General features: G+C 26.1%; 1 protein-coding gene across 2 annotated transcripts; it reads left to right on the top strand.

The window, feature by feature from the left end:
- Positions 1-6,815: 6,815 nt before the first annotated feature.
- On the top strand, positions 6,816-25,738 carry LOC134832799 (neuronal acetylcholine receptor subunit alpha-7-like). 2 transcript variants are annotated; one of them, XM_063846966.1, is made up of 12 exons: positions 6,816-7,040; positions 8,990-9,129; positions 10,094-10,248; positions 12,274-12,454; positions 12,700-12,775; positions 13,326-13,520; positions 18,076-18,162; positions 18,651-18,760; positions 19,192-19,337; positions 20,010-20,126; positions 20,414-20,552; positions 25,476-25,738. In XM_063846966.1, exons 1-12 carry the CDS (start codon positions 6,920-6,922, stop codon positions 25,626-25,628), a joined length of 1,620 nt encoding a protein of 539 aa, XP_063703036.1. In that variant the 5' UTR covers positions 6,816-6,919; the 3' UTR covers positions 25,629-25,738. The 2 variants fall into 2 exon arrangements, with proteins under 2 accessions (XP_063703036.1, XP_063703035.1); XM_063846965.1 differs by having other exon boundaries at positions 20,010-20,132.
- Positions 25,739-26,021: the final 283 nt, after the last annotated feature.

Below are 26,021 nucleotides of genomic sequence, written 5' to 3'. Positions count from 1 at the left end.
TTCACTTGACAGGTAAATTTTGTTGTTTTTTTTTATTTGAATAAAAAATTAGGCTAATGTGTTTTCTCTGGCCAACTTTTTGGCAGCAATAACTAACGAGTGCCCAGTGGATCATGTCCTCCATTTTACTCCATTTTATTAGTGAAGCACACACAACGAGAGCAAACTAATATTCAAATGGGTCGTTTACGTCCTTGTTTTTTTTTGTCGTTCTTGTCATGCGAGTAAGTGAGTGAGTGTGCGATGGCAACAACAATAACAGCCGAACAACAGCAAGAACATCAAAAAAATATAAGTTACCTTCTCGCATCTCGACATGACAGCAAAAAATTGTTTTACTGGCTCATTAGGTCATAAAGTGTGTGATTTTAGTGAGATTGGATGTGTTGTTGCGATGCCATGCGATGCGAGAAGAAAATGAGATTTTTTTTCCTGAATGAATGGAACGACGCAGGTTTTACCGAATGTTGAAAGAGATATTTTTGTGGTTTTATTATTTTTTGAGTTTTTCCTGGATTTTCCCAAAAATTTTATTTTAATTAGGGATTTTCCGGATTGAACGAATATTTTCTGATTTTTTTTTTAGAGGTTTTCAACTTTTTTAAATTTTTAACTATAAGTTTTGAGATTAAATGGGGTTTTAATTAATTTTTTTTATATTTGGCAAATATGTCCAGTTTTTTGGCACAAAAAAATATTCGATTAAATTATTTTATTAATTTTAATCTTCATTAAATTGATATTACAATAAATAAATTTCAAGTTTATTTAAAACAATAAAAAAAAGGAAAATAAAAATTAATTTAAATTCATTTTAATAAATAAAATTAAAAAATTTAAATTAAAATTTTTGAGTTGGAAAAATGAAATTAAAAAAAATATATTTATAAATAATTTTAATATTTGTAAAAATTTAAGGTAAAAATAATAAATTCATAATTTTTACGGTCATTTATAAAGAGAAAAAATAATTTTTTAGGGAAAAATGGGGAATTTTTATAATTTAATAATTCAAATTTGTAAAATTTCTAAAAAATATAAAAAAGTTGCTGCATTTAAGTTTTTTTTTAATACCTAAGTGTAAAAAATTGAAAATATTATTTTAAAAAACTTTGGATCGAGAAAAAAAATTTTGAGGCTCAAAATTGAAAAAAAAAAAATTAAAAATATTTTGAAGTAAAAAAAATAGTTGGAATATTGTACGAAAATTGTTAAAGAAAAAAGGTTAGTTTTTGTAAAATATTTTTTGCATCATCTTTATAGAACCATCTTGCTTTTTTCTTCAATTAAATTTTTGATTTTTACTTTATAATTTTTAATTTTTCCTATGTTTAAATAATTTTAAAAATAAAAAAAAAATTAATGAAAACCAATTTTTTTCTTCGAAACTCCATAATGAACTTCTATTAAAATAAAAAGTGCAAGGCGCCTGCAATTGTTTGCGAAAGAATTCGAAAAACAAAAAAAAACGAGATAATTCCAAGGATTGTTGTACTTATTCATTAAAAATAACCATGTTGCCTTAATGTAGTTTCAGCTTGTCTCCTTTTTCTTTCTCATTTATCTTCTTTGCTCCGTTCTCCGGCGTTGTTGTTGTTGTTGCTGTTGCTGCGACTCTCTCTCTGGATGGCAGTTGGGGTATTTGTCAACTAGAGCATATGTAACACCAGATAAAAAATGTTAAAAGTTTCTCTTTGTCTTGCTTCGGATGGTGTGTGGCGTGTGCTTAGCCTTGCACAATCTCGACCGAAAAATCTTGGCTCCTCGACACAAACACACTCGCACAGTAGACTCATATATCCCGAGATAGATAAGGGAAAGTTTTGCTATGACAACGAGAAATTACGGGCAAGATGGGCCCATTAATAAGATATCGCTCGGAAAATTTTTGTGGAAGGATTTTTTTTTTGTTCTCTGCGGAATATCATGATGTCTTCGTCAACTATCGACGTCGTAGTAATAATAATAATAACAATTTATGAAAATAATTATATTCTTATAGAAAGATGTCAATGATTAATTATCATGGTTATATTGGATGGAGCCTCCGTTGTGTGTGTGTGTGTGTGTGTCGTCCTGTCCCAATACAATATTCATATTCGCTGGTAGTAAAATAGGGCCATAACACAATGTTTAGTTCATGTTCGCGTTTAACTTTTGTACGGTTGCGCACGCACAGCTTTTTTACTCACTCTCTCTCCCCATCGCGTACACACTGTATGCCAAAAACAGGACATTTTCCAGCATCCGACGTAGCCTCTCTTCCAAAACTGTAATATTGAATGAAAAAAATGTTGTACTAAAACTCGGTAATCAGCCTACTTCTCTATTTTTGCGTGTGTATTCATTCAACACACTCACATTCAAACCCGAGCGCCGAGTGTGTGGGACACAATCCGATCTCATCTAAAATACATCAGCAGTTGGTGTTCCGGTTTCACAGGACTACACGGCGCAAAATTGCTATAAAAGTCGGAGGCTGCGTGTGTGTGCGTGTCTTCGGCTGTCTTCGCGTGTGTGCTAAATCATCGTGTCTCGTACGGAGCATGGAGCTCCATGACGCTACACTCTCCCAAAAAAAAAACGAAACGAAAGGTATATACTGAAAATTTTGTACCCAGCAAAATCAGCAGCAGAAGCATCACAGAGTAAGGCAGAGGCCACGAAAAAGCTGCAGCACACATATAAAAATTTATCTCAAAAGAGGAAAATCCATATAACAGAAATTTTGTGAAGGGAAAAAAAATCGGGAAAAAATTGTGTGTTGGCAAAGTCAGAAAATTAACGCGAAAAAATGTCTGACTAACGTGCCAAGGGAGCTCTGTGCCACGTAAAGAATCTCCGTCATGGTGGAAACTAACGAGATTTGGTGCGAAAATGACGGGACCTGTGAAACAATATGGGAAAAGTGAGAAAATTATCATGATTGAAAAATGTGTACGATGTGAAACGATGATAAGCTAAAGAAGAAAAAAAAATTAAAAATTTGTGTTTCACTTTCTTAGCAGCGAAAAAATTTTTCGTTTCACACCAAAAATTAAAAAAAAAAGTGTTTTCAGTTAAAGAAGAAAGAAAAAAAAAATTAAACAAAAAAATCTAAGAAAAAATTGTGTGTCGTTGTATACCTAATAAACGTTCCGTTGCTACGAAATAATCATCTAGCAGCTCGCTAGCGACACATACCGCGCATACACACCGTGCGAGTGAGAGACGAGAAAAGGCATCAGAAAATCATGAAAAAAGAAGGAAGAAGTGGCTGTAGCTTAAATTTTTCCACATACACCATCGTAGCAGGACACACAGCAGCAGCAGCGACATCATCATCATCAGCACAGCTCCTCGCGTCGTCGTCGTCCTCGTCGTTCTCGTCATACAACAACATCAACATGTACGTGCCAAATGTAGAATAGTGCCTATCCATAGAACCTAGTAGCTATATTAATATCGAGTGTACATGGGAAAAGTATCTAAAGAAAATCGATTTATATTTTTATGGCTGACTCTGCATCGCATCAGCCTCCGTTCTTTTTTTTTGTATTATTATTATTAGTGTTCTCTCGTGCTCGGTGAGTCGGAAAGAGATCCGAGGAAATTTCGACAAATTTTTTTTTTTTTTTATTAAATAAATAAAATATTGAACAATATTCAATTACATAAGAGCTCTCGTCTTTAACGGAGTACTTGAGCAGCATTTTTATGATTGTTTAAGTAAACTAGTAAAGACGACCGACATAAGGGTTATCGAACATCCATCCGAACAAAGGCACATTGTTGCTTGTATATTTTTTTTTTATTATTATTTTAAATAATAGAAAAGCGAATCGATTCGGTGTTGTTGCTTTTCTTTTCATTCTTCGTACAAATAAACCTATTTTTCCGAAACGAAAAAAAAAGAGTCTCAGAGGTACGTTTATAGCGAGCGACGACGACTATCGTTCTTCTACCTTCATTTCGAAAATGGGATTTTAACGCGTGTATAACGAGTCCTGAATATTAGAAAAGGGGGATTTTGGTCTTCGACACCAAACATCACTCTCCTACCTGTGTAGTTGTAGTAGTTTTTTTTTTGTGAATTGATGACGGCCGACGAGATGAGAGAGAGAGGTGACGTGAAAATAGTAGTTTTATCGTATTTTTATGTGTAATTGATTTTAACTATGGTTTAATAGGCTTTCTTGGGTCTTTTCTAAATTTATTTTATGTTTATCTTTTATTATATGGATACTCGTGAGTTCGTTCGGGGATTTTATTTAAAATTTGTGGTGGGAATTCTCCGTTTTAGTCTTACAGTAGTTTATTTTATGCTACGTGTTTTTCATAGTTTTTGCTCCGTGTTTTATTCATGCGGTGGTGAATTCCACACAACACACAAAAAATAAGCCAAAAATATTTTTTCAGCCATATTTAAATGCGGTTTTTTTTAAATAAATCTTGTTTGTGGACACGAGACTCCATTTTTTACTTTAATTTTTTTTTCATAATTTATTTTTTTTATTTTAAAAAATTGTTTGTTTCATTAAAAAAAAGAAAAAAAAACTTAAAAAATATTTTTGCAGTATTTTGCGTTAAGAAACGCCTTTCAAATAGTTTTTATTTAAAATAATGAAAAAAAAAATGTTCGTGCAAAATAAAATTCCTTTAAATTATTATTTATTATTTAGGAGTAGAAAATTTTGAAAAACGTTTCATTATTTAGAAGAAGAAAAACCAAAAAAAAAAATAATTCAATTTTTTAATGAATTTTATTTATTTTTTAACTAAATAGATATTTTTCTTAAAAATGCATTAAAAATCTTTTTTTTTCTTTACTTTAATTTATTAATTATTTTTTTATTATTATTTATTAAGGAGTTATTTTTGTTCAATAAAAAAAATAAAATTAGAAAAGTTATTTTTTTTTATATTTTTTTTTATTACGCTAAAGGTTGAAAAAAATAAATTTAATTTTTTTAATATTTTTTTTATATTTTTATTTAACTTTCTTTCAATTGTTAATTTATTTATGAGAAAAATTATTTTTTCAAACGAAAAAAACCAAAAAAAATTTTTTTCAGTAGGACATTTACAAATGTGTTTTTTTTTTAATAAATGAAATTAAGGGTCTCGGACATGGACTGAGAATGTTTGTCATTATTTAGGAGAAAAAAATTTTTTTTTTGTTAAACAAATGCTTTTAACACTCTTTTTGTGTATTTTAATACTGTTAAAATGTATAAATATAATTAAAATAAACATGGATTTACATTACGATCTCTCGGGAGGGAAAATTTCAATTATTTTTTTTCTCTCGTAGCATAACGATACGAAAGGGAAAATGAATTTAGCGCATTAACTATAATGAATCTGCAATGAAGCAACGACGATAATCCGACACAAAAAAAAAGTGTTATTCAAAAAACTTTGATTTTCTCGATCTCTCAAGGGTTCAGGTCATGCGTTGCTATAAAAAAAAAGTTCATGCTATAAAATGCATTTTAGGATCAAACTTTTTTTTATGATTTTTCTTCTCTCCCTTTTCCACTCTCATTCTCTCGTCCCCATCTCGAACGTCGTCGTCGTCATCGTCGTTTAGCCATTTTCTTCTCGTTTGTCGTACGACGAGAACGTGACAACGAACACAAAAACTGTTAATTTAGTTTGAATTACGGAACATACCGTAAATAAATATGCCTCGCAATAAAAGGGACTCTTAAAGGGATTTATCCCTTATTATTGTAATTATGAAACTCATTTGTAACGAACGCACAGACAACACAAAAAAAAATTGAATAACGAAGCTTAAAAAGAGAAGAGAGCAAAAAAAAAAAGAAGAATTAACCGAAAAATTTACATAATACTTTATTGCGCATACACCTCATTATTATCTGTTTTATTTAGTTTATGAGGACAAATGATGCATCATCAACAGAGAGCAACAAAGACAACACACAACATTGTTTCGTCGACAGCGGCAGCAGCAACAACAAAGTGAAGTGAAGCGCAAGAAGACTTCTCTCGTTTATTATTTTTATTGTGGACGAGAAATATTAAAAACAAGAAAATAAATAAAAAATTAAACAAGAAAAATTTAAGAGTGAAAAATATACAAGAAAAAAATAAAAATGAAAAGAAAAATAAAAAATAGTGAATCTTACTAACAAAAAAAAAAAATAAATAAGAGTGAACAAAAATAAAAACTTTTCGATAATAACTTAAAATAAAATTTAATAATAATAAAATAAATACAAAACATAGAATTTTCAATATATATAAATGAATAAATTAAATTAAAAAGCATATTTATATATATGACAAACCACACAACACGGTATAAAAGTTCAATTTTCTGAACGTTTTCGATTAAATCATATTAAAATATACATGAGACGCGGCAAACAAAATTAAATTTTTGCAAAAATATCCTTTTTATTATTAGCAATACAATATAAAATAATAAAATAATTGAAGATAAATAATTTGCACAAAATTATAATTAAAAAACAACAAACAAAGACGGTGACAAAAAAAAAGTTGAAATTAAGTTGAAACGATAACATCCACCTCGTGGACATCGAAAAATTCATTGAAAAAAAAAATATCAAATTCATCATCCGTAAAAATAACAAAAATAGTTATTGTTCATCTAAATGGAAAAAATGATAATAAATTCAATAATTTTTCGGAGATAGTGGCAGGAGTTATCGATCACTCTGAATTGTTGATTTTTACAGTGATATAAAAAAAATTAAAAAACGACTCGAAATTTAATAAAAAAAAATTAATAATTAATTAATGACGTCATCGTAAAAAAAATTAAATTAAATAAAAAAAAAATAATAATCAACTTTATGTAAAGAAAAAACTTGAAATTTATAAAAAAAAATCATCATTCATCTAAAATCAACAAAAATCACACTGGAGTCGACGTCTCAGCGTCACAATGTGTGTACTGAACATGTTTTCAATAGATTTAAAGTTTGTATTTAAAGTACTATTGAAACAGAATTTTCAAATACCAAAATGGATACTGTGGTTAACGGTGCTGCTCAATACGCCATTCGGTGAGTAATTTATTTAACTTTTTTTATTTTTCACTGAAAAACGTGTTAAAATATTATTTTTATTTTATTTTTTTGTGGAACAAAGAAAAACTTCTTTTTCTCTTTTCTGTAACTGAAATAATATTATACAATGAAAATAATACTAATAATTCTATTTTACACTCACAGGTTTCTTTTCTTGAACAAAAAACATAAAAAAATAATAGAAAAAAACTTTTCACTCCTTAATCCATGAAACACCTATCTGACCTGTGCTTGGTAGTTTTCACAGTGTGTTCAGTGAAAATTTCGTAAGAATTCACGTGAAACATGCAAAAGGTGCATCACAATAGTCCCACATTCAGATGTAATCAAAATTTATGCCCAGTTTCATAATTCATGCACAAAAATAATAAATTGAAAACATGCAAAATAATTTTTAAGTAGTTGTCATTGTTTTCTCCTCGAAGCTTTTGATAACCGGAATAAATCACGATAATTACTCTGAAAAGTTTTGCATTGTTTTCGGGTCTCTCGAGTCCTGTTTTGCACTTTACAAAAAATAAAAACAAGTTTCATTGAACACACTTTACTCCGTTAAGCGAAACTTGAGGCTCAGACAAAAGCCTGTTATCTCGCATATTTTCTATTCACTCTCTATGACCACTTTTTACATGCATATTCAATTCACACTCTTTCTTTATCCACACAACAATTTTTCCGTTCACTTACCTCCTTCTTGCTCTTTATCTAAAATATGTGTGTGTGTCTGTGTTTCAAATAAAGACACCACCATCACATTTCTTCACTATTGAACCCTTTTACACGCTTTCTTAACCAATAATAAAAAAAACTACCCTTTTTCACATTCATTTCTTTTTTCGCATTTAAATTTTCCTCACCTTTTTATCTCTCTCATTTTATTTTTTTTTTATTTTTTGTACATTCCCACATACACACACGTATATTATTATATTGTATTAAGGCCGTTCCAAATGAAACTCAATAGTTTTGTACAGATTTTTTTTTAAAGGGAGACAAATAAAAAAATTAATGTGGAAATTTTAGTGAAAAAATGAATTGAAAATATATTTAGGTATTTTATTTTATTTAATTTTTTTTTTATTTTTTTTAGTCAAGAAATCAAGTTTATTTTCTTTTTTTAAATAAAAAAAAATTAAATTAATTTTAAATTATTGATTTTGTTAAAAATGTTGACCATTTCTTGTTGAATTTAATTTTTTTTTATTTTTTGATTCAGGTTGGATAAATTAAAAAAAATTATTTTTCCAACGTTTCGGTAATTTTTTTAACATCTTCAGGGATAATTTTTTAGTACATTTGAAAAATTTCTTTTAAAATGAAAATTCAAATTAAAATAATTTAAAAAAAATATATTTGTAAAATTTTTTTATGACAATAATGGAAACACTTTGATAATTTTCTCAAATTTATTTTTTTTTTAATTAAATAAAAAATAAAAATCACATTAAAATAAATAATTTTCCCTCAAATAAAATAAAATTAAAATTAAAGTCAGGTTAAATTAATTATACATTTTTCTTAAAGTTATTAAAATTACAAATTAAATTTAAATAAATTATTTTTCTTCGTTCAAAATAAAAATAAAAATGAAAATAAAAATTAAATTAAATAAAAAATAAATTTGATTTTAATTTTCCTTTATTTCGCTTTATTAATTTTAAAATTATATTTTATTTTAAAAACTAAAATAAAATATTTTTGTCTAAACAACTTTTTTACCAACATTAAAATTTAAAAAAAAATAATTTTATATTTTTTGAACAAAAAATAAATACAGTAAAAATCAATCATTTATCGAAATTTTTTAAAAATTCTAAAATTGATCAAGAAACAAAACTATTGGAATTTATTTGAAACTGCTTAAAATACAGAAACAAATCTTTATATACAATAATATCATATATAAAAATAATATATATTTCCAGCTTGTATGGCCGGATATCATGAAAAACGTTTATTGCATGATCTGCTAGACAGCTATAATACCTTAGAACGACCAGTGGTTAACGAATCAGATCCACTTCAATTAAGCTTTGGCTTAACACTAATGCAAATTATAGACGTGGTGAGTAAAGTTTCATTTGAATTTTGCCACACGTTACCATAATTTGGTGCAGCCAGAGTTGGAATTGATATTCAAAAAAAAATCCATAAAGAATTGTGAAGACGAGAAGACGTCCGTTTAAAAAAAATAACTTTAATTAAACTCAAATGGCAGACTGAAGAAATACACTGCCATCCACTGAATAGTCACGGAGAATGTTACGTGCGCTCGCTTTTTTTAATATATAATTTTGTTCTGCTTCCAATTGGAGAAAAATCGCCAAAAATTTGCTTCCCCATCGTAGATGTACGTTTTTTTATGTTGCCCCTTATTTATTATTAAATGAGCGAATAATATAATAATTTATTGCGCCATCGCTCATAACAAAAAAAAATATATATTTTTATATAAAAAGTAGAATTAATCATTAAAATATCCTGATATGTATCCTGAATGTATTGAAAAAAAAAATATCAGCAAGTAAAAGAGCAAGCACCATATTTTTGAATATTTTTTCATTAATCTTTGCATTTTTTTTTATTTTTTGTATAAAATTTAATAAATTCGATCACTAATTAATTTTTCAATCAAAAAAACAATGAATAAAAAAGAAGAAAAGAGATAAATAATAATTAAGGTCAGGACGGGCGATGCCACAACGATGGACAAGCGTCACATCTGGAAGCTAAAACTACGGAAAAGGAGAATGTGTGTCGTTAATCATCATTTTCCTCGTCGACCACACAATTCCCTCCAAAAATTTTTCGTCATGAAAAGTTAAAAATTATATAAAAATTCCAAACTCTCGTCAATTCCCGGCAAAATTTGTACCAAATTGTTTTTTAATTGATCTTTAAGATCATTCAAAGAAAAAAACTTTTTTGTTCTTTCCTTTTTAAATTAATACAAATTGGATTTTCTCTCCCAATTCCGTTTCTGTCTCTCAAAAAAAAATCTTTAAACGCACCAAAAAAAATCATGTTAGGACGAAAAAAATCAATTGCTCATCACAAACATTTGGTTAAAACTGGAATGGAACGACATGAATTTGCGATGGAACACGTCCGAGTACGGGAATGTCAAAGATTTGAGGATACCGCCACACCGGATATGGAAGCCAGATGTACTGATGTACAACAGGTAAAGTACTAATTGAATTTCGTAGTTATAATTTAATGATATTACGGAAGTTTGGTCGTTCATTGTCGGCTCTACGAGTAGTTGTCGTCGTTGTCGAGGAGTTTCGCATTCATCGAATCAATGCAGCAGATAATTGGGAATAAAGTCACTTTTATTGTCATGCGAAATGTTCGAAAAATTGACAAACCGGAAAATTTCAATGAGCAAAAATATTTGATTCTAAGAAAATTCCAATGTTCGAAAATGTTCTGGAAGTTTAACGAGACTCATGGAACCGATAAAATCCGTAATTTAATTAATTTTTCATGGAATATCATTGACGAAAATGATATTTGGTTAGCTAGAATTGCAATTTATTGCTTTTTAGTGATTGGGAGAATCAATATTTGGATCTCTGTTAATGACAGTATTTTTGCTCAAAGGCAAATGTTGGAATGGAATTACAATTTCCGAAAAAAATATGTTAAAAATAAAATAAAATAATGACTTCTTGCTTTTGAAATTAATGATTTTTGAAAGTTATTATAAATTTTTAAATCAGTTTCTTTTAAAGGTAAATAAAAAGGAAAATACGACGTCGTATAAAATCTCTATAGTTAAGATTTTTTGTTTCAGTTTTTCAGAAATTTTTAAGCGCTTCAAACTTTTTTACTTTGTTTTGTAACTTACAGAATAAACATGTACAATTTTTTCCAAATTTCTATTTAAATTTGAGCTACATTTTAAACAATTTTTCTTGAAAGGGGGAGGGGTATATTTGGCTAAAAAGTACGTCGTAAATTAGGGGGTCTTTGAAAAAGTAAATGAAAATTCAGAAAATAATAAAAAAAAAATTATAATTTGAATTTAAAATGAATATTTTCATAAAATTTTTAAAAATACATTTTTTTGTGTAAAAAAATTATGAATATTTTTGGTTCAAAAATTGTTTTTCAATCATTCAAAATTAAATGAGAAAAAAATATTACTGAATCTATTCAAACATTTTTTTTTTTAATTTAAAATTATCGATAGAATTCTTCAAAAGTATATAAATTTTTTAAGATTTAATTTTTAACTTTTTAATAAGTAACTTTTTCCAATTTTTCTCTTAAAAATTTGAATTTTCTGTAAGATTTTTGCAAATTTCGCGGGAACGAGGTTCCCAGGTTCCTGCAGTTTTTCCAAGATCAAAAAAAAAAATACAAAATAAAATGATTAAAAAATAAAATTTTAATTATTTAACTCAATTAATTATAAGTTGAATAAAAATTTATAAAACATAATTATTTAAAAAATAAACAATCATAAAAAATAGTAACTTTTTTAATTAAAAAAAAATAAAAAAAACAAACAATTTTTACATAAAATTAGGTAAACTGAATCCAAAGCCTCGATTTTTTTAAAAATTAATTAATTAATTAATTTTATAATAAATACGACAAATTCCATAAAATACTTGAAAATTATTCATTTTCGACGCATAAAACTGAAAAACACAAAATCCTACTAAAAACCATGTTTTACATCGAAATTTAAGTCCATCTCAATCATGTTAGGCTCCTTTTAACGACACCAATTAAAATTTCGATCACACCTTTGCCAAAAAAAAAAACACTTGTCCGAAGCACTTTCGGTATCGGAAATGCCAATAAAAATCATTTTAAAATTGTGTGACAAGAAACACCAAAAAACCATCTTGTACACGTAATGCTGCAGCAGCAGTAGCAACAACTTAAATTGACTTAATTCCGAGTGTCACTGTTTGTGACAAACTATCTCGACACATTTAAGACCGTATTTCGACAAAACTTGTTTATAAACGGGCCACAGAGGTACACAGGTCTGCAAACTAATAAATTACAATTTCCTCTGTTCCTTTTTTTTCGTTTCTTTTTTTTTTTTTTTGCTGTTTTTCCACGTGTTTTGCTATTTCGGGCAAAATTTATTGCACTCCAGCAACGACAACAACTACTTGTGAATGGTTAACTGAAAAATAATGAAAAAAAAATTTTTTTTTATTCTGTCCATTGACCGAAAATGCAGTGCTGACGAAGGTTTCGACGGTACATACCCTACTAACGTTGTGGTTCGCAATAATGGTTCATGTCTTTACGTGCCACCTGGCATATTTAAATCAACGTGTAAAATAGACATTACATGGTTTCCGTTTGATGATCAACGATGCGAAATGAAATTCGGTAGCTGGACTTATGACGGCTTTCAGGTAAATAATAATATTTTAGGTCACACACACATGAAAAAAAAAACTATCACAAATTGTTGACGAACAACGACAGAATAATTGGAAAATTTAAATTGACCAAAATCTATTTGGGATTAATTTGAATTTTCCTGTTCTCCTGTGTCGATGGCGCGTGTGTATTTTACGTTATTTGTCCATATTTTCACGTATATATTGTGAAAAGTGGGTGCCTGTCAAAATTTCTAATTAACTCAATAAATTTTTAGCTCGACCTACAATTACAAGACGAAGCTGGAGGTGATATTAGTAGTTTTGTAACGAACGGTGAATGGGATTTATTGGGTAAGTCAGACACTTTTATTCGTATATTTAATTATTTTTAGCTGAAAATTTATCATTTTTCACCACTAACTTTTTTTGTTTGAATTTTTTTTTTGAGTGTATGCTAAAAAAATAAAAAAAATATTAAATGGTGAAGTCAAAAGAGCATGGTTTTCATACACAACATTTTTGCTTGTACATAATTAATAATAAATAATTAATTGCCTACACACATAATTAATTTAAAAATCCCATACACATTAACACATATCTTTAAAAAAAATATCGAGTTAGAAAAAAAAATATATATATTTAGCACTCCTCTCCCCGACCCCTTTTTATTACATAAATAATTAATTCCTTATTAAAATGGCCTTTAACACAATTTTTTTACTCGAAAAAAATAATAATACAAAAAACTATATATAACACATGCCTGGCAAAATTATTTTAGCAAAAAAAAAACTTTATTCTTTTTTACTGATTAAAATTTTAAAACAAATTTCCTCTTTTTTATTATATATTTACAACCAAACAAACAATTATCAAAAAAAAAATTACCAAAACATAGGAGTTCCTGGTAAACGTAACGAAATTTATTACAATTGTTGTCCTGAACCGTACATAGATATCACATTTGCGATTGTTATTAGGCGTCGTACACTTTATTATTTCTTCAATTTAATTGTACCATGCGTTTTAATTGCTTCCATGGCGCTACTAGGATTTACATTACCACCAGATTCTGGTGAAAAGTTATCATTAGGTGAGTTTCAATGAAAAAAACGGAACGCGGCTTGAATCATTTTCACTTTCATCTCGTGTCGTGTCTTCATTGAATCGTTTAATATATATATACATTGAGGCCAGATCGGATTTTGAGTGCTAATCACGCGAATGTCACAAAAAAAGCTTTACTTACACGTTATAAAAAAAAAACTTTTTTTTTATATAGATTTCATCTATCATTCTGTGTATCATCTACTATACTGTTTAACTAATACTGTCATTTTCAACTCTTGTACATTCGCATGATTAACGCTTTTCTTCTGGACATTTTTACCATCTAGAAAAAAAAAATAAATAAATAAACAAAAAGATACACGAAATATCAAGAAGAGCGTCTCTCGTGGGACACGAAAAAAAAGTTATTCTTGATATTTCTACAACATATATAAAAATATATATATTATATTATTCAATGAAGTTCGTAAATTTCATCACATTTCGTTCAAAATTATCGTTAATTGTTAATTAAATAGAGAAAATGAGCTGACAGTTGCGAAAAATAAAAAAAAAAGAGAAATAAAATGAAAAGAAAGTCTCCCATGTGAGCAGCATTCAACAGTTTTTGTTGTGTGATGCTCATTAATAACGTTTCCACACACCCCGAGATTTTCTTTTTATTTTTTTTCTCTTCAATGATGCTGCGGAATCGTCGACGAAGCATAACTTTGGAACAAAATGAGATGGGCAACGTAAATCCTTTAGAGCCTTCACACCTCTTTTAGAAATTTTAAGCTTACGGAACTGCGAACATCAAGAACTGTTCAGCCAGAAATTTTTTTTAAATGTTATCAGGAGATGTTAGGAAATTTTTTAAAAAAAATTTGTACAAAAAAAAAACAAAAAAAAAATCATTAGTTTATAGAATGTTTCGTCACATTTCATACAAAAAGTTAAAATTTAATTTTTTTTCTTTTTGTGGGTGATGTGACTATCATTTTTTGCCTAGATGATAATTTTTTAAGCGAGTTAGAGAATGCATTACTATGAATGTTGTTGTCATTGTTTATCTTTTCTATCATTTTAATGTGACTAGTTCACGTGTGAGCTTTGATCACGATTGTTTGAATTTTAAGAAAAAAAAAGTTATAGAACTTCTTAGATGACGAGTTCTTAATAAATATATAGTTTATATAGATGACAGAATAAACTTTCTTAAACTAGGTCTTCTATCTTCTCACTTTTTCTATAATATAGAGACAGAAACTTATTTCTTTTTTCATTATTATTTTTTAAAAATATTAAAAAAAAAAATTATAAAAAATTTAAAAACTGTTCAGTTTTTGAACCAGTAACATAAGCTTAAGATTTCTCAAAAGTGGTAAATGGTACGTAAAATTGATTGATATTTTATGGAAAAATTCAGTAAGAATTCTACAACTTTGAATATCAGCTTTGCAGGTTATTTGCAATAACGCAATATTATGTATTATGTATAAAAATCAACATTTCCTTATTGTTTCATTTTTATTAAAATAAAAAATATATATAACAACCCACCTAAATTATATTTTTAGTTTATTATTGATTGATGCTGGTGAAAAAGTACTTCAATATAATTATCAGCTTATTTTTTAATTATTAATATATTTATTTTTAATTACTACACTTTACACACAAATATTAACATTCGGCACAAAAATTATTAACATATATATTTTAATTTAAATAATAAATAAATATATAATATTATATTGAACAATAAGAATAATATATATGATAAAAAGCTTATTTTTGCATAAAATTTTCACAGGACACGTTAAATAATTCTTTTAAACAATTTTGAACATGATTAGTAGCCAAGCAAAGTTTTCCATAAATTATGCACGAATTTCTTGCAATCTTTATTATGATACTTGTTCCTAACAACAACACAATTAGAATAACAATTGAAAGTTAAAAGATTATTAGATTGGAGAAATAAATCTTTAAAGGGGTTTTTAAATTAAATTTTGGTCCGGAAGTATTTCTTAAAGGAATGTTTGAATAAAATAACAATAATAATAAAGGTAAGAGAAAAACTTTGCTTGGCCTAAGATAATATTTTGATTTTTTTTTTTTGGTTCAAACAGATTTAAACAAAATTCTATTTATTTTGTTACTCAATAATAATAATAATAACCAATTTTATATCTTTTTTCCCTCACAATCACCCCTCTAATCACTAATATATTAATATTATATATCAAATTCCTCTTTTGAAGTAAAAAAAACACGGTAATTGTCTTCAATAAATGATTTTAGTTGAAATTAGAATAACATTAATAAAATATCTTTTTAGACTAGAAATATAAATAATTATTATAATAATAATAAATTAATGAATAAAAATTTTTATTGTATACATTTATAATTTCTGTCACATTTTTAATTTAATTATACATATTATTTATTTATTAAACATGTTTCCCTTGTTTTCCTGATATAATTATTGTTATTGTTTATATTATATATATATATAAATTATCAAACAACAAAAAAAATTAAATAACGCTTGCAATACAAAATTTTATTATTTAACCTTAATTTAATTCAAAAACAATAAAAATATTTATTAATTTTCATTAGTACCATACAAAAACATTTTATATTATATATTATTGATTGACACCAGATGCAATTTTTATAGGTGCGCTTCAACAAAAAAAAAATATCTATATAAATTAACAATAAATAAAACAGGTGGTTTTATATATCTTATATATATATGCGTTGATATACACGTTTATTTTATAGAAAAATTGCTTTTTATGCAAAAAAAAAAATTAATTATCAAAAGTGATGTTATTGAAAAGCTGAGCGTAATTGTTTTTGTAACCATATTATAGTAAACAGCAAAGCTGGTACACAATTAGAGTGTCTCTTCAATAACAATCAGAAATTGTCGCACACAACAGGGCAAAATTTTTTTCCTAATTCCTTAATTATTACCGTTTTATCATTTTTATTATGTTTTCTTGTGTAACATGAACCTTTACAAATATAAATAATTAACAAAAAAAATATATTTACAAATTAATATTAAATTTCTAGATAAAAAAATAAACAAAAGAATTTTACTCCTGTTTTAATTGGGCAACAATTTTTCAGATTTTATTGGGAAGACAGTCTGGTTTTTCTGTAAACTTCAATCCATTTTACGTTTTTTCTTTATTATATATTAATATATATATTTATTATATACCAAAAATTTACCACACAAAAAATTATTAAACTAGCAATGGATTTTAGTTTCTATCTTTTCTTGTTCCAAAATTATTAATTAATTCATTATTAAACCTCTATTATATTCAAAATATTATATAAATGTATGTTTGTATTTTTTTCTTTTCATTTTCCAAATTTATTACATTGTTATATCAAAATTCAAATTAAAAAACATATAATCCTTTCATCATAATAATAATAACTAATAATAAACATTTTTCTTTTGGGAATCCCGATGACGCGGCCTTTTTTATTATATTTGCATGAAAATTGGATTCACGCGATCATTTTTTTGAGTTCTTTTGTGGATTATATTTTTATTTGTAATATTTTGTTTGTTTATGATAACAATTAACAAATAAAAATTAAACTTTTGTTACGGGTATTCTTTCATATATATATATTTATATTTAAATATAAATGTGTATGTAAATGTTGTATGTCACATGTTTGTCTCAAAATTATATATTATACCAATTAATGATTACTGATGTTTTGCTTTTTATTTTGTATTCGAAATTTTTACCTTAACTTTTTTTTTAAATTTAACAAAATCACCTTCAAATAATATTTTAAAAAGTTACATCCGAAAATATATATTTAATACACAGATACACAAAATATGACGCTTATTTTATGAACTCAATATAAACTACAAATGCACGTTTTTATACAGTAAGACCTCTATATATTTTAATAACTAACAAAAAATTATATTGGTACACAAAATATATATAATTATTTTTTTATTATATAAAATCTTGCACCCATTAAATTCAAATCCACAAAATAATGAAAATCTTCGCTGATTTCCTAAATTTTAATAATAAGCTTAATAATAATTTTTTTATATATAATTAATAAAATTTACCAGGACCATTATATTTAACTTCAACCACAGCGCGACGGCAACCAGACTCATGTAAAGAGGTTTTACTGTCCGGAAATAATAAAAAAAAATATAAATTTTGATTCAACCATGATTCAAATATTGATGCAAAATCTATAATCTATATAATGATTGAATACCCGTAAAATTCCGTATTAATTTATAATGCACTTACCTTTTATTCAAAATAAATATAAATATAATAATCCCCAAAAATATGTACGAAAAGCCACTTTTCTTTTCAAACATATTAATAAATATAATAATCATTGTATTTTTCGCACGTTGTCTTATTCTCTCTAAATTCAATTTCAAAAATAAATAAAAAAATACAATTAAGAAACTTTATCAAGCCAATAATAATAATTATAAAAAAAAAACAAAACAAACAAAAAACAATCAAAAACGTTTCGCTCATTTAAAATTTTTTCTGGAACAGGTGTGACAATTTTATTGTCTTTAACTGTGTTTCTAAATATGGTTGCTGAAACAATGCCAGCTACATCAGATGCTGTGCCACTTCTAGGTAATATTTGATTATTTTTGATTTTTTGTTGTTATTTTTCGATGTTGTATCTTGTCTTGTAATAATAATAATAAAATATAATGATAAAAATATGTGACAGTAAAAAAAAGATTGTATTGACAAAAAAAAATCCAATTGTATCGATATTATTATTAAATATTTTTCGTTTTTACCACAGTGGCATAAAATATACTATCATGTATGTGTTTGTGTGCTAAAGTGCTAAAAACTATAATTTCTTTTTTTATTTCGTTTAATGATGATAATTATATATATTTTATTGTTTTCTCGTATCATTTATATATAATTATATAAATATCGTAAAAGTTTGTTTCTTTTAGAGTACAAAAATAAATAAAATATAAAAAATATATTTTTTTTGTTGTAAAATTGTAACAATATATAAACTTACAAAAAAAAATAACTTATGGGAATCCATTTAAAACTTTTTCCTTTTATTGTATATTATATCATCATATCATATTTAGGTACTTATTTTAATTGTATAATGTTTATGGTTGCGTCATCAGTTGTATCAACTATCTTAATATTAAATTATCATCATAGAAATGCTGATACACACGAAATGGCCGATTGGGTAAGAATCAAAAACCTTCTGATTTTGTTTTGTTGCTATCTTCCGCACACAAAATACCTCCGTAAAAGGGGACGACGCCCCTTTTTTCCAAAAATTTTATGTTGATATGGGTTGCTGTCCATCCGTAATTTTTATTATTATTATTTTTTTTTTAAATATTAAATAAAAAAAGATTCGTTTGACATTTTCCACTAATTAAATTTTGTACTTAGTCTAATTATGTTTATTTATCATTTATTTACTCTAATAAAATTTTGGGGGACTAATCAACGAATGAAAAATAATAATTTTATTTTAAATGATTTTATTTCTCGTTGACCAATATTTTTTTTTCGTTTTTCTCGATTTTTTTTTCCAATAATAATTATTATGTGTGCGTGTGTGTATCATATATCATGGAAACATATAACGAGCAAAGCAAATATTTGTAGGTCCGTGTTGTATTTTTATACTGGCTACCATGCATTTTACGTATGAGTAGGCCAGCTAGACTAAAAGAAGGCGAATTTCCGCCAACACCGATGTCAGACACGTCGGATCGTAAATCCCAATTACAGGATGTGGAACTTAAGGAACGGTAAGTCGTTTGTCGTTGTGGCAATTAATTTGTGATTACAGGCTGGACACGTAATTCTGCACTATTGACTTGAGTTATTTTTGATAAATTTTTAAAATTTGTCCTGAAATTTAAAAGAATCATCAATTTTTTTTTATAATTTTTCAAATAATAAAATTTTGAATATTTTTTCCTAATTAATAGTAAAACATTTTTTTCTAATAATGTTTAAAATTCTTTATTTTTCAAAATTAATTTCAAAAATTTTAAATTATTTATAAAATAATAAAATTTAATAAATATTTTTTAAGACACAAATTTTAATTTTTTTTTCACAAAATTATTTTCAAAATTAAAAAAAAATGTTTAAGATTTTATCAATTATTTTTGAAGCTTAAAAAATAAAAAAAAAATTAAATGAATTAATTAATTTAAAATTAAATAAATTACGTAAATAAAATAAAAAAAAATAATTTCAAAATAAATCGATAAAAAAATTTGGTAAAATAATATAGGTAAATAAAAAAAATAATAAAATATTAAAATTTAAATTAAATTAATAAAAAATTAATGAAAATTCATAAAAAATATTAATAAAAATTACAAAAAATAAATTAAAACTTAAAAGCACAGAATTACGTGTCCGGACATTTTGTCACAAAAAAACCTAAAAAATTTATGCTATCTTTGCAGATCATCGAAGTCATTGTTAGCGAATGTGCTGGACATTGATGATGATTTCCGTCACAATTGTCGTCCCCTGACTCCGGGAGGCACACTGCCACACAATCCAACATATTACCGAACAATGTATAGGTAACCTTTTATGTTTGTTTGCCTGCCTGTCTTTGTGCGTGTCATGTCACTCGTTCTCGTCGTCGTCGTGTGTTTGTGTGTTCGAATTTATATAAAATGACACAGAAAGAGGTGGAAAATCTCCCCTTTTTCTCGTGTATTTTAGCTTAGATCGACACTCACACACACGTTCGTTGCGTATTTGTGTATGTGTGTCCCTCTTGATACTTTTTCTGTTTGTTCAACGAAAATCTATGCGAAAAACCGTAAAACTAACACACACATAATTATCATAATTAAAGACATACCGATGATGGCAGCATTGGACCTTTGGCTGGTTCAAGGATGCCAGATGCTGTTCAACCTCACACGTGTATCTCGTCTTCGGCAGATTACGAATTGGCATTAATTTTAAAAGAAATAAGGTTTATAACGGATATGGTGAGTACAAATCTTGTGCAAAAAAAAACTACTCTACTCAACTCTACACTGTTTTTGTGACTTGTGTTGTTAAACTGTGAGTGTAATGTACAAAAATGACCGTTATGCGTTAGTCCAAAAAAGTTTTTTTTGACAGAATAAATAAAAAGGGGTGATTTATGAGAATAATTAAATTTTTAAACATTTTTCAATTTTTTTCGCCAATTTTTGAATTTAAAAATTTAAATTAAAATTTGAATTTTTAATTAATTTTATAACTTAATAAATTCATAAATAAATAAATTTAATTTTATAAACTTAATATTTTTTTTAAATTTTATTTAAATTTAATAAAATTAACTTATTGAATTTTAATTCTTGAAATTTATATATTTAATTTAGTTGTTGGATTTTTTATCGTCATATTAATAGAAATTTTTTCTTGCTTCACTGCTAAAGATTTTGAAAAATTTCAAAAATAAAATAAAAAAAAAATTAATATAAAATTTTAACAATTAAAAAAAAATAAATTAAAAATTTTATTTAATTTATTGAAATTTAATAATTTAATTAAATTTCAATAAATTATTTTTGGTGAAAAAAAATATTATTATTTTCACCGAAAATTTTAAATTTTTTAAATTATTTTAAATTTAAAAAAAAAAACAATTTTAATTGAAAAAAAAAATCTGAAATTTTAAAAATAGTTAAATGCCTTACCTGAATATATTTTTAAAAATTTAGTAAAAATTTATAGTTTTATGAAAATAAGAATCAAAAAATTATGTAAAATTGTTTGAAAAATTAATTTCTATCACAAATCACCACAAAAATCTGTTAAAATTATTTTATGGACTAACCATTAATGAAAAAAAAAATTCAATGTTCATTACATAAAAAAATCACCACCACCACAATTAACAACAATAAAAAAAATCGTAAGTTGGTTCGGACAAATAAGACTTGCACGACTGACGAAATGGACTTTTCAAACTTTTTGTACAATTTTTTTTATAACTCCTCGAACCTCGTGTGCAAATATTTGTCTTCGTATTTTTCTTCTTCCTTTTTTTGTTACATTTTATCAAATTTCGATACATCAGCAATTCGCGTCCGCAGCAAAAAAAAGAAACTTTCTTTGTCAATTATCATTTCTTATTACTTCTGATGATATTCTATACTTCTTATGCCTACAACAACATCAACTACCACTTCCACTACTGACAACTTGAGCAAACATAAGGCTTGTTTTATTAATGTTGTTATTGTTAGATATTAGTTTTATTATAACAACGCGCGCGCCAGTCGCAAGTATAAATATCAAATTTCCAATTTTTTTCTTTCGCTTTCTATTTATTTATACAATTAATATTGGTCTTGGTGATTTTTCGGCCCACACAGTGGAAGGACGAATAAGAAGAATGATAGCTAATTTCATTGCGAAAATGTTAAATTTTTTTCCGATACGAAATCATTAATTTCATAAAATAAAATGGGGACGCCAGGTTTTTTATCCGCGTTTTTTTTTTTGTCAATAATTTCCAAATAATTTTATAAAAGCGCCCATTAAAGAAATAAAAAAAATGAGAAAATTTATCGTTTTCTTGTCATTAAAATGCCATTTATTCGTCGTTCATCCAAAAATGTTTTTCTCCTGTAGCAAAGTTGCCATTTATTGTTCAACATACATACATATAAATTTCATCAAACTAAACTTCTTAATTGAAAAGATAACGCAAAAAAAGTGTGTTGTTGTTTGGATAAGTGGTTGGATTATTCGTAAAACTCCTGTAATAAATTGCCGCATGTTTCTGACCTTTTTCTTCCGTTTGACGCAATATCACAATCATTTAGTTGATTGAATTATACAAATAAAGATTCTAACGCAGAAAAAAAATAATGATAATAAAAAACCGCTTCAACCACAAACCAGAAACATTTTTTCGCACCTTTTTCATCGTTTCTTCGTTTTTTCTTCTCTCTTGCGGTTGACGACGACGACGACGACAACGGACCTAATTTTTTTTTGTGAATCACTAAATATTATGACAACATCAAATAGGCAGACATTTAACCCGTCCCTCGTTAATTCTCGACGACTGCTAAGTACCGAGCATCATGCGCGCCAAAGTTTTGATATAAATAAAAAAAAAGTTTTTCATCCAAAGTTCCACCCTCTGTCACTGAAGGAAGGCGTTAACTCGTCGTTTATTTTTTTTTATAATATTATTATTTGGGAAGCTGCTTGACTTGATCTAGAAAAATTATTATTTTGAAAAAAAAAACAAGAGTGCGCTTAATATATTTTTTTTTGTTTTATTTTGATTTATTGTTAAAATTTTTAGAGAGTTGGCCTAGTGCTAAGTTTTGTCTTGTCATGTCTTGGCTACGTGTTTTTTTTTGTTTTCTCAAGGCTTGTGAGAGTTTCTTTTATTAGATGACAGCTGTAATTTCGCTAAAAAGAGCCATTAAAAAAATATTTTTTTTAAGATTTTTTTTTTAATATTTCGTCATAGATTTTTTTTTATTATTAAAAAAATAATAAATAAAAAAAAAAAAATAAGATAAAAAAATAACAAATAAAAAAAGGAAACCCACCAAAGTAACTTTTTATCATCATATACATTAATATATATAATATAAAATATTCATTATAGTTATTTATGAATGTTTGTTAACAAAGAATTTTCGTATTAATTGTTGTGACCTTCCCGGACAAACTTTTGTATTCTCCCTCTGTCCCTCTCTCTCTTTCTCTTGGTTGTCTCATTGTAACTTGTTATCTGTCGTTGTTACATTAACTATCCCTTGTACAATAAATATTAAACGAAGATTTATACAACATCATAAAATTAAACTTGTTTAAAGTAATTTGTTTGTACAAAAGTTAAATGTGTCACGAGAATTTCCTCTTCCAAAAGAAACAGTTATGTTGCGTTGGTGGTTTAACCTATTATTATTATTATTATTATTATTATGGACTTTTAAATATTCATTTTTTGTAAGTAGGAAATTTTATTGTATATAAATATATATTTTAGATACATTTTATTTAACTGACAATTAATTAATAATCATAATTTTTGTTTTGTTTACAAAATTACAAGAAAATTTAATTCCTGGAGGACTTTCAATTAAAAACTCATTAAATACATTAATTGGCTTAAAAACGTTTAAAATCGTATCTAAAATATATAATTATATGAAAATTGTTGAATATAATGATATATAATACAAAAAGAGCTCAAAACAAATGAATTGTTGCATTGTTTGATCAGATAAAATAAAATAAAAAAGTTTTGTCATCATTAATATATATTATTATATCATTATGAAAATATGCAGACGAAAAAAAAAATAAAATGCAAAAGGCTGCTTTATGGCTTTAAATTGTAGATAGATTTGTTATTATTAGAGATTTTTGTGATATTAAGCATATATATATTGAATATTAGATGAAAGGTCTAGTCATTTGTGGCAAACTTTTGACAAAACTTTTCGATATTGTTATTAATTATTACTAAAGCTAAGTAGTTGAGTGAGTGTTCGTTTATTTAACCACACAAAAACATAAAACAAAAAAAAAGTTCAACAAAAAAAAAGTTACTAACAATCAAAAAATAATATAACCTGTGTGTGTTTTTGTAATAAATAACACAATATTTTGTAATATGTAGCATAAAAATAGATCCAATAACATGCATGTTGTTAAAAAAGCAGAAAATAGTCTTCATTTCTAAAAGGATTTCTTTAATCGCCTTTTCGGAACTTCTATTATTATAATTATATAATATTTATTTTTCAATCATTATATATATATATATTTATATAACTTGTCATTAACATGAGACGATACACGTGACGATACTTAGAAGTTCCCATGTAGACGATTCGAGACTTTCTTTTAGGGTTGTATGAATTAGACTTGTTGTTGCCATTCTGTGTTTCGTAACTCGCGTATGCAGAGCCGGTGACGACACTCAAATGAAAAAGACTACTACTCCTTTTCAGGGGGTACAAAACACTAACGTGGGTGTTCGATAACTACTTTACACATTTTTTACAGAAAAAAACTCGAGACACACACACATATCACATAAACACTTCCTTATGTTCAATTTCCTCTTTAAAAAAAATTATTTTACACAAAAAACGTAAATTTGAGTGAAAATATGTAATTTACAATAAAGATTTTCACGTTTTTGCTATTTACTCTACTTCTTCATCTATCCGAGACTTCGAGTAACACGCGGTTACTTTCTTCTGATTTTTGTATCACAAAAAAAGTTGCCAAGTTTTTTATGTTGTTTTTTGTCTTAGAAGTGAATAAATCTTGAAGAAAATGTCTAGAAAATAAATGTTTTATGTTGTCTTTTGTTTGATCGATTGTTTTTTGCAATAATAATTGATGATAATAAAAAATCTGTCAAACTTTAACGTAAAATCATTAGTCATTATATTTTTTTTAATATTATTTTTTTAGACGTTTTTTGATTAATTGATTTAATTTAATAGAAAAAAAATTTTTTTTTTTAGAAAAAAAAATAAAAATTTGTCAAAAAACGTCTTGAAATTTAATTTTTTTCAAGTAAATGTCAATATTTTATTTTTATTATTTTTTGTTGACTTAGTTGTTTGTAAATATGCCCTAAATGTATTTTTTTTTGTTTGAAAGTATTGAAAAAAAAAATGCACGTTATCATCGTGTTTTCTATCGTGTGCGCTTCTTTCTGTTCTTTTATTCAACAAAAAAAAAATAACTTCCAACAAGTTGACTGAAGCATAACAAACACTTTACCGAAAAAAAAGGAAAACTTTTTTATTTTGTTAAATTTAATGAACCAAACAACAAAACAAACAAACAAACCAAAACCAAAAAAAAAATTATCCATTTTCTTGATGCTACTTTATTCGCAAACCCTCCACTTGATTATACAATTACAGATGCGTCAAGAAGATGAAGATAGTGAAGTAGCAAAGGATTGGAAATTTGCAGCAATGGTCGTTGATAGGTTGTGCCTTATTATTTTCACCTTATTCACAATAATAACAACTGTAGGGATACTAACATCAGCACCACACATTATTGTTTCGTAGCCATATGAAAATGGTTATTGTTATTGGTTTTATCATAAAATCAATTTGTTGGCTATTAAATTTATATCAAAAATTTTTAAGTAAAAAATTCATTATTATCATTATATGATCAGCAAAAAAAAAATTAAAAAAAAAATCGAAAAAGTCCAACAACAATCATCTCAAAAAAAAAATTGGACAAAGAACGACAAAAAACAGCAATTTGACAGAAAAGTGATGTACGAATCTTAATTTTAATTTATTTTATTTCGCAAGCTTGTTTATATAGCGAATCATACAAAAAAAAATCAGTTTAGATAGAAAATCAATAAAATAAATAAAAATATACAAATATTAAAAAAAAACAAAAAAAAATACAAAAAAAAATATCATTCTAATTTGTCATTAATTAAC

This window comes from Culicoides brevitarsis, chromosome 2 (genome assembly GCF_036172545.1).
Source record: "Culicoides brevitarsis isolate CSIRO-B50_1 chromosome 2, AGI_CSIRO_Cbre_v1, whole genome shotgun sequence".
Taxonomy (NCBI): Eukaryota; Metazoa; Arthropoda; class Insecta; order Diptera; family Ceratopogonidae; genus Culicoides; species Culicoides brevitarsis.
Note: the sequence above shows the minus strand (reverse complement) of the source record. Positions and strands in the feature narration are given on the sequence as shown.

Excerpts from the sequence above, each read along its gene's own strand:
- LOC134832799 (XM_063846965.1), top strand. The coding sequence starts at position 6,920 with ATGTGTGTACTGAACATGTTTTCAATAGATTTAAAGTTTGTATTTAAA. Across the intron at positions 12,455-12,699 it reads GGACTTATGACGGCTTTCAG|CTCGACCTACAATTACAAGA; the intron begins GTAAATAATAAT and ends ATAAATTTTTAG. Across the intron at positions 13,521-18,075 it reads TGGTGAAAAGTTATCATTAG|GTGTGACAATTTTATTGTCT; the intron begins GTGAGTTTCAAT and ends TTTCTGGAACAG.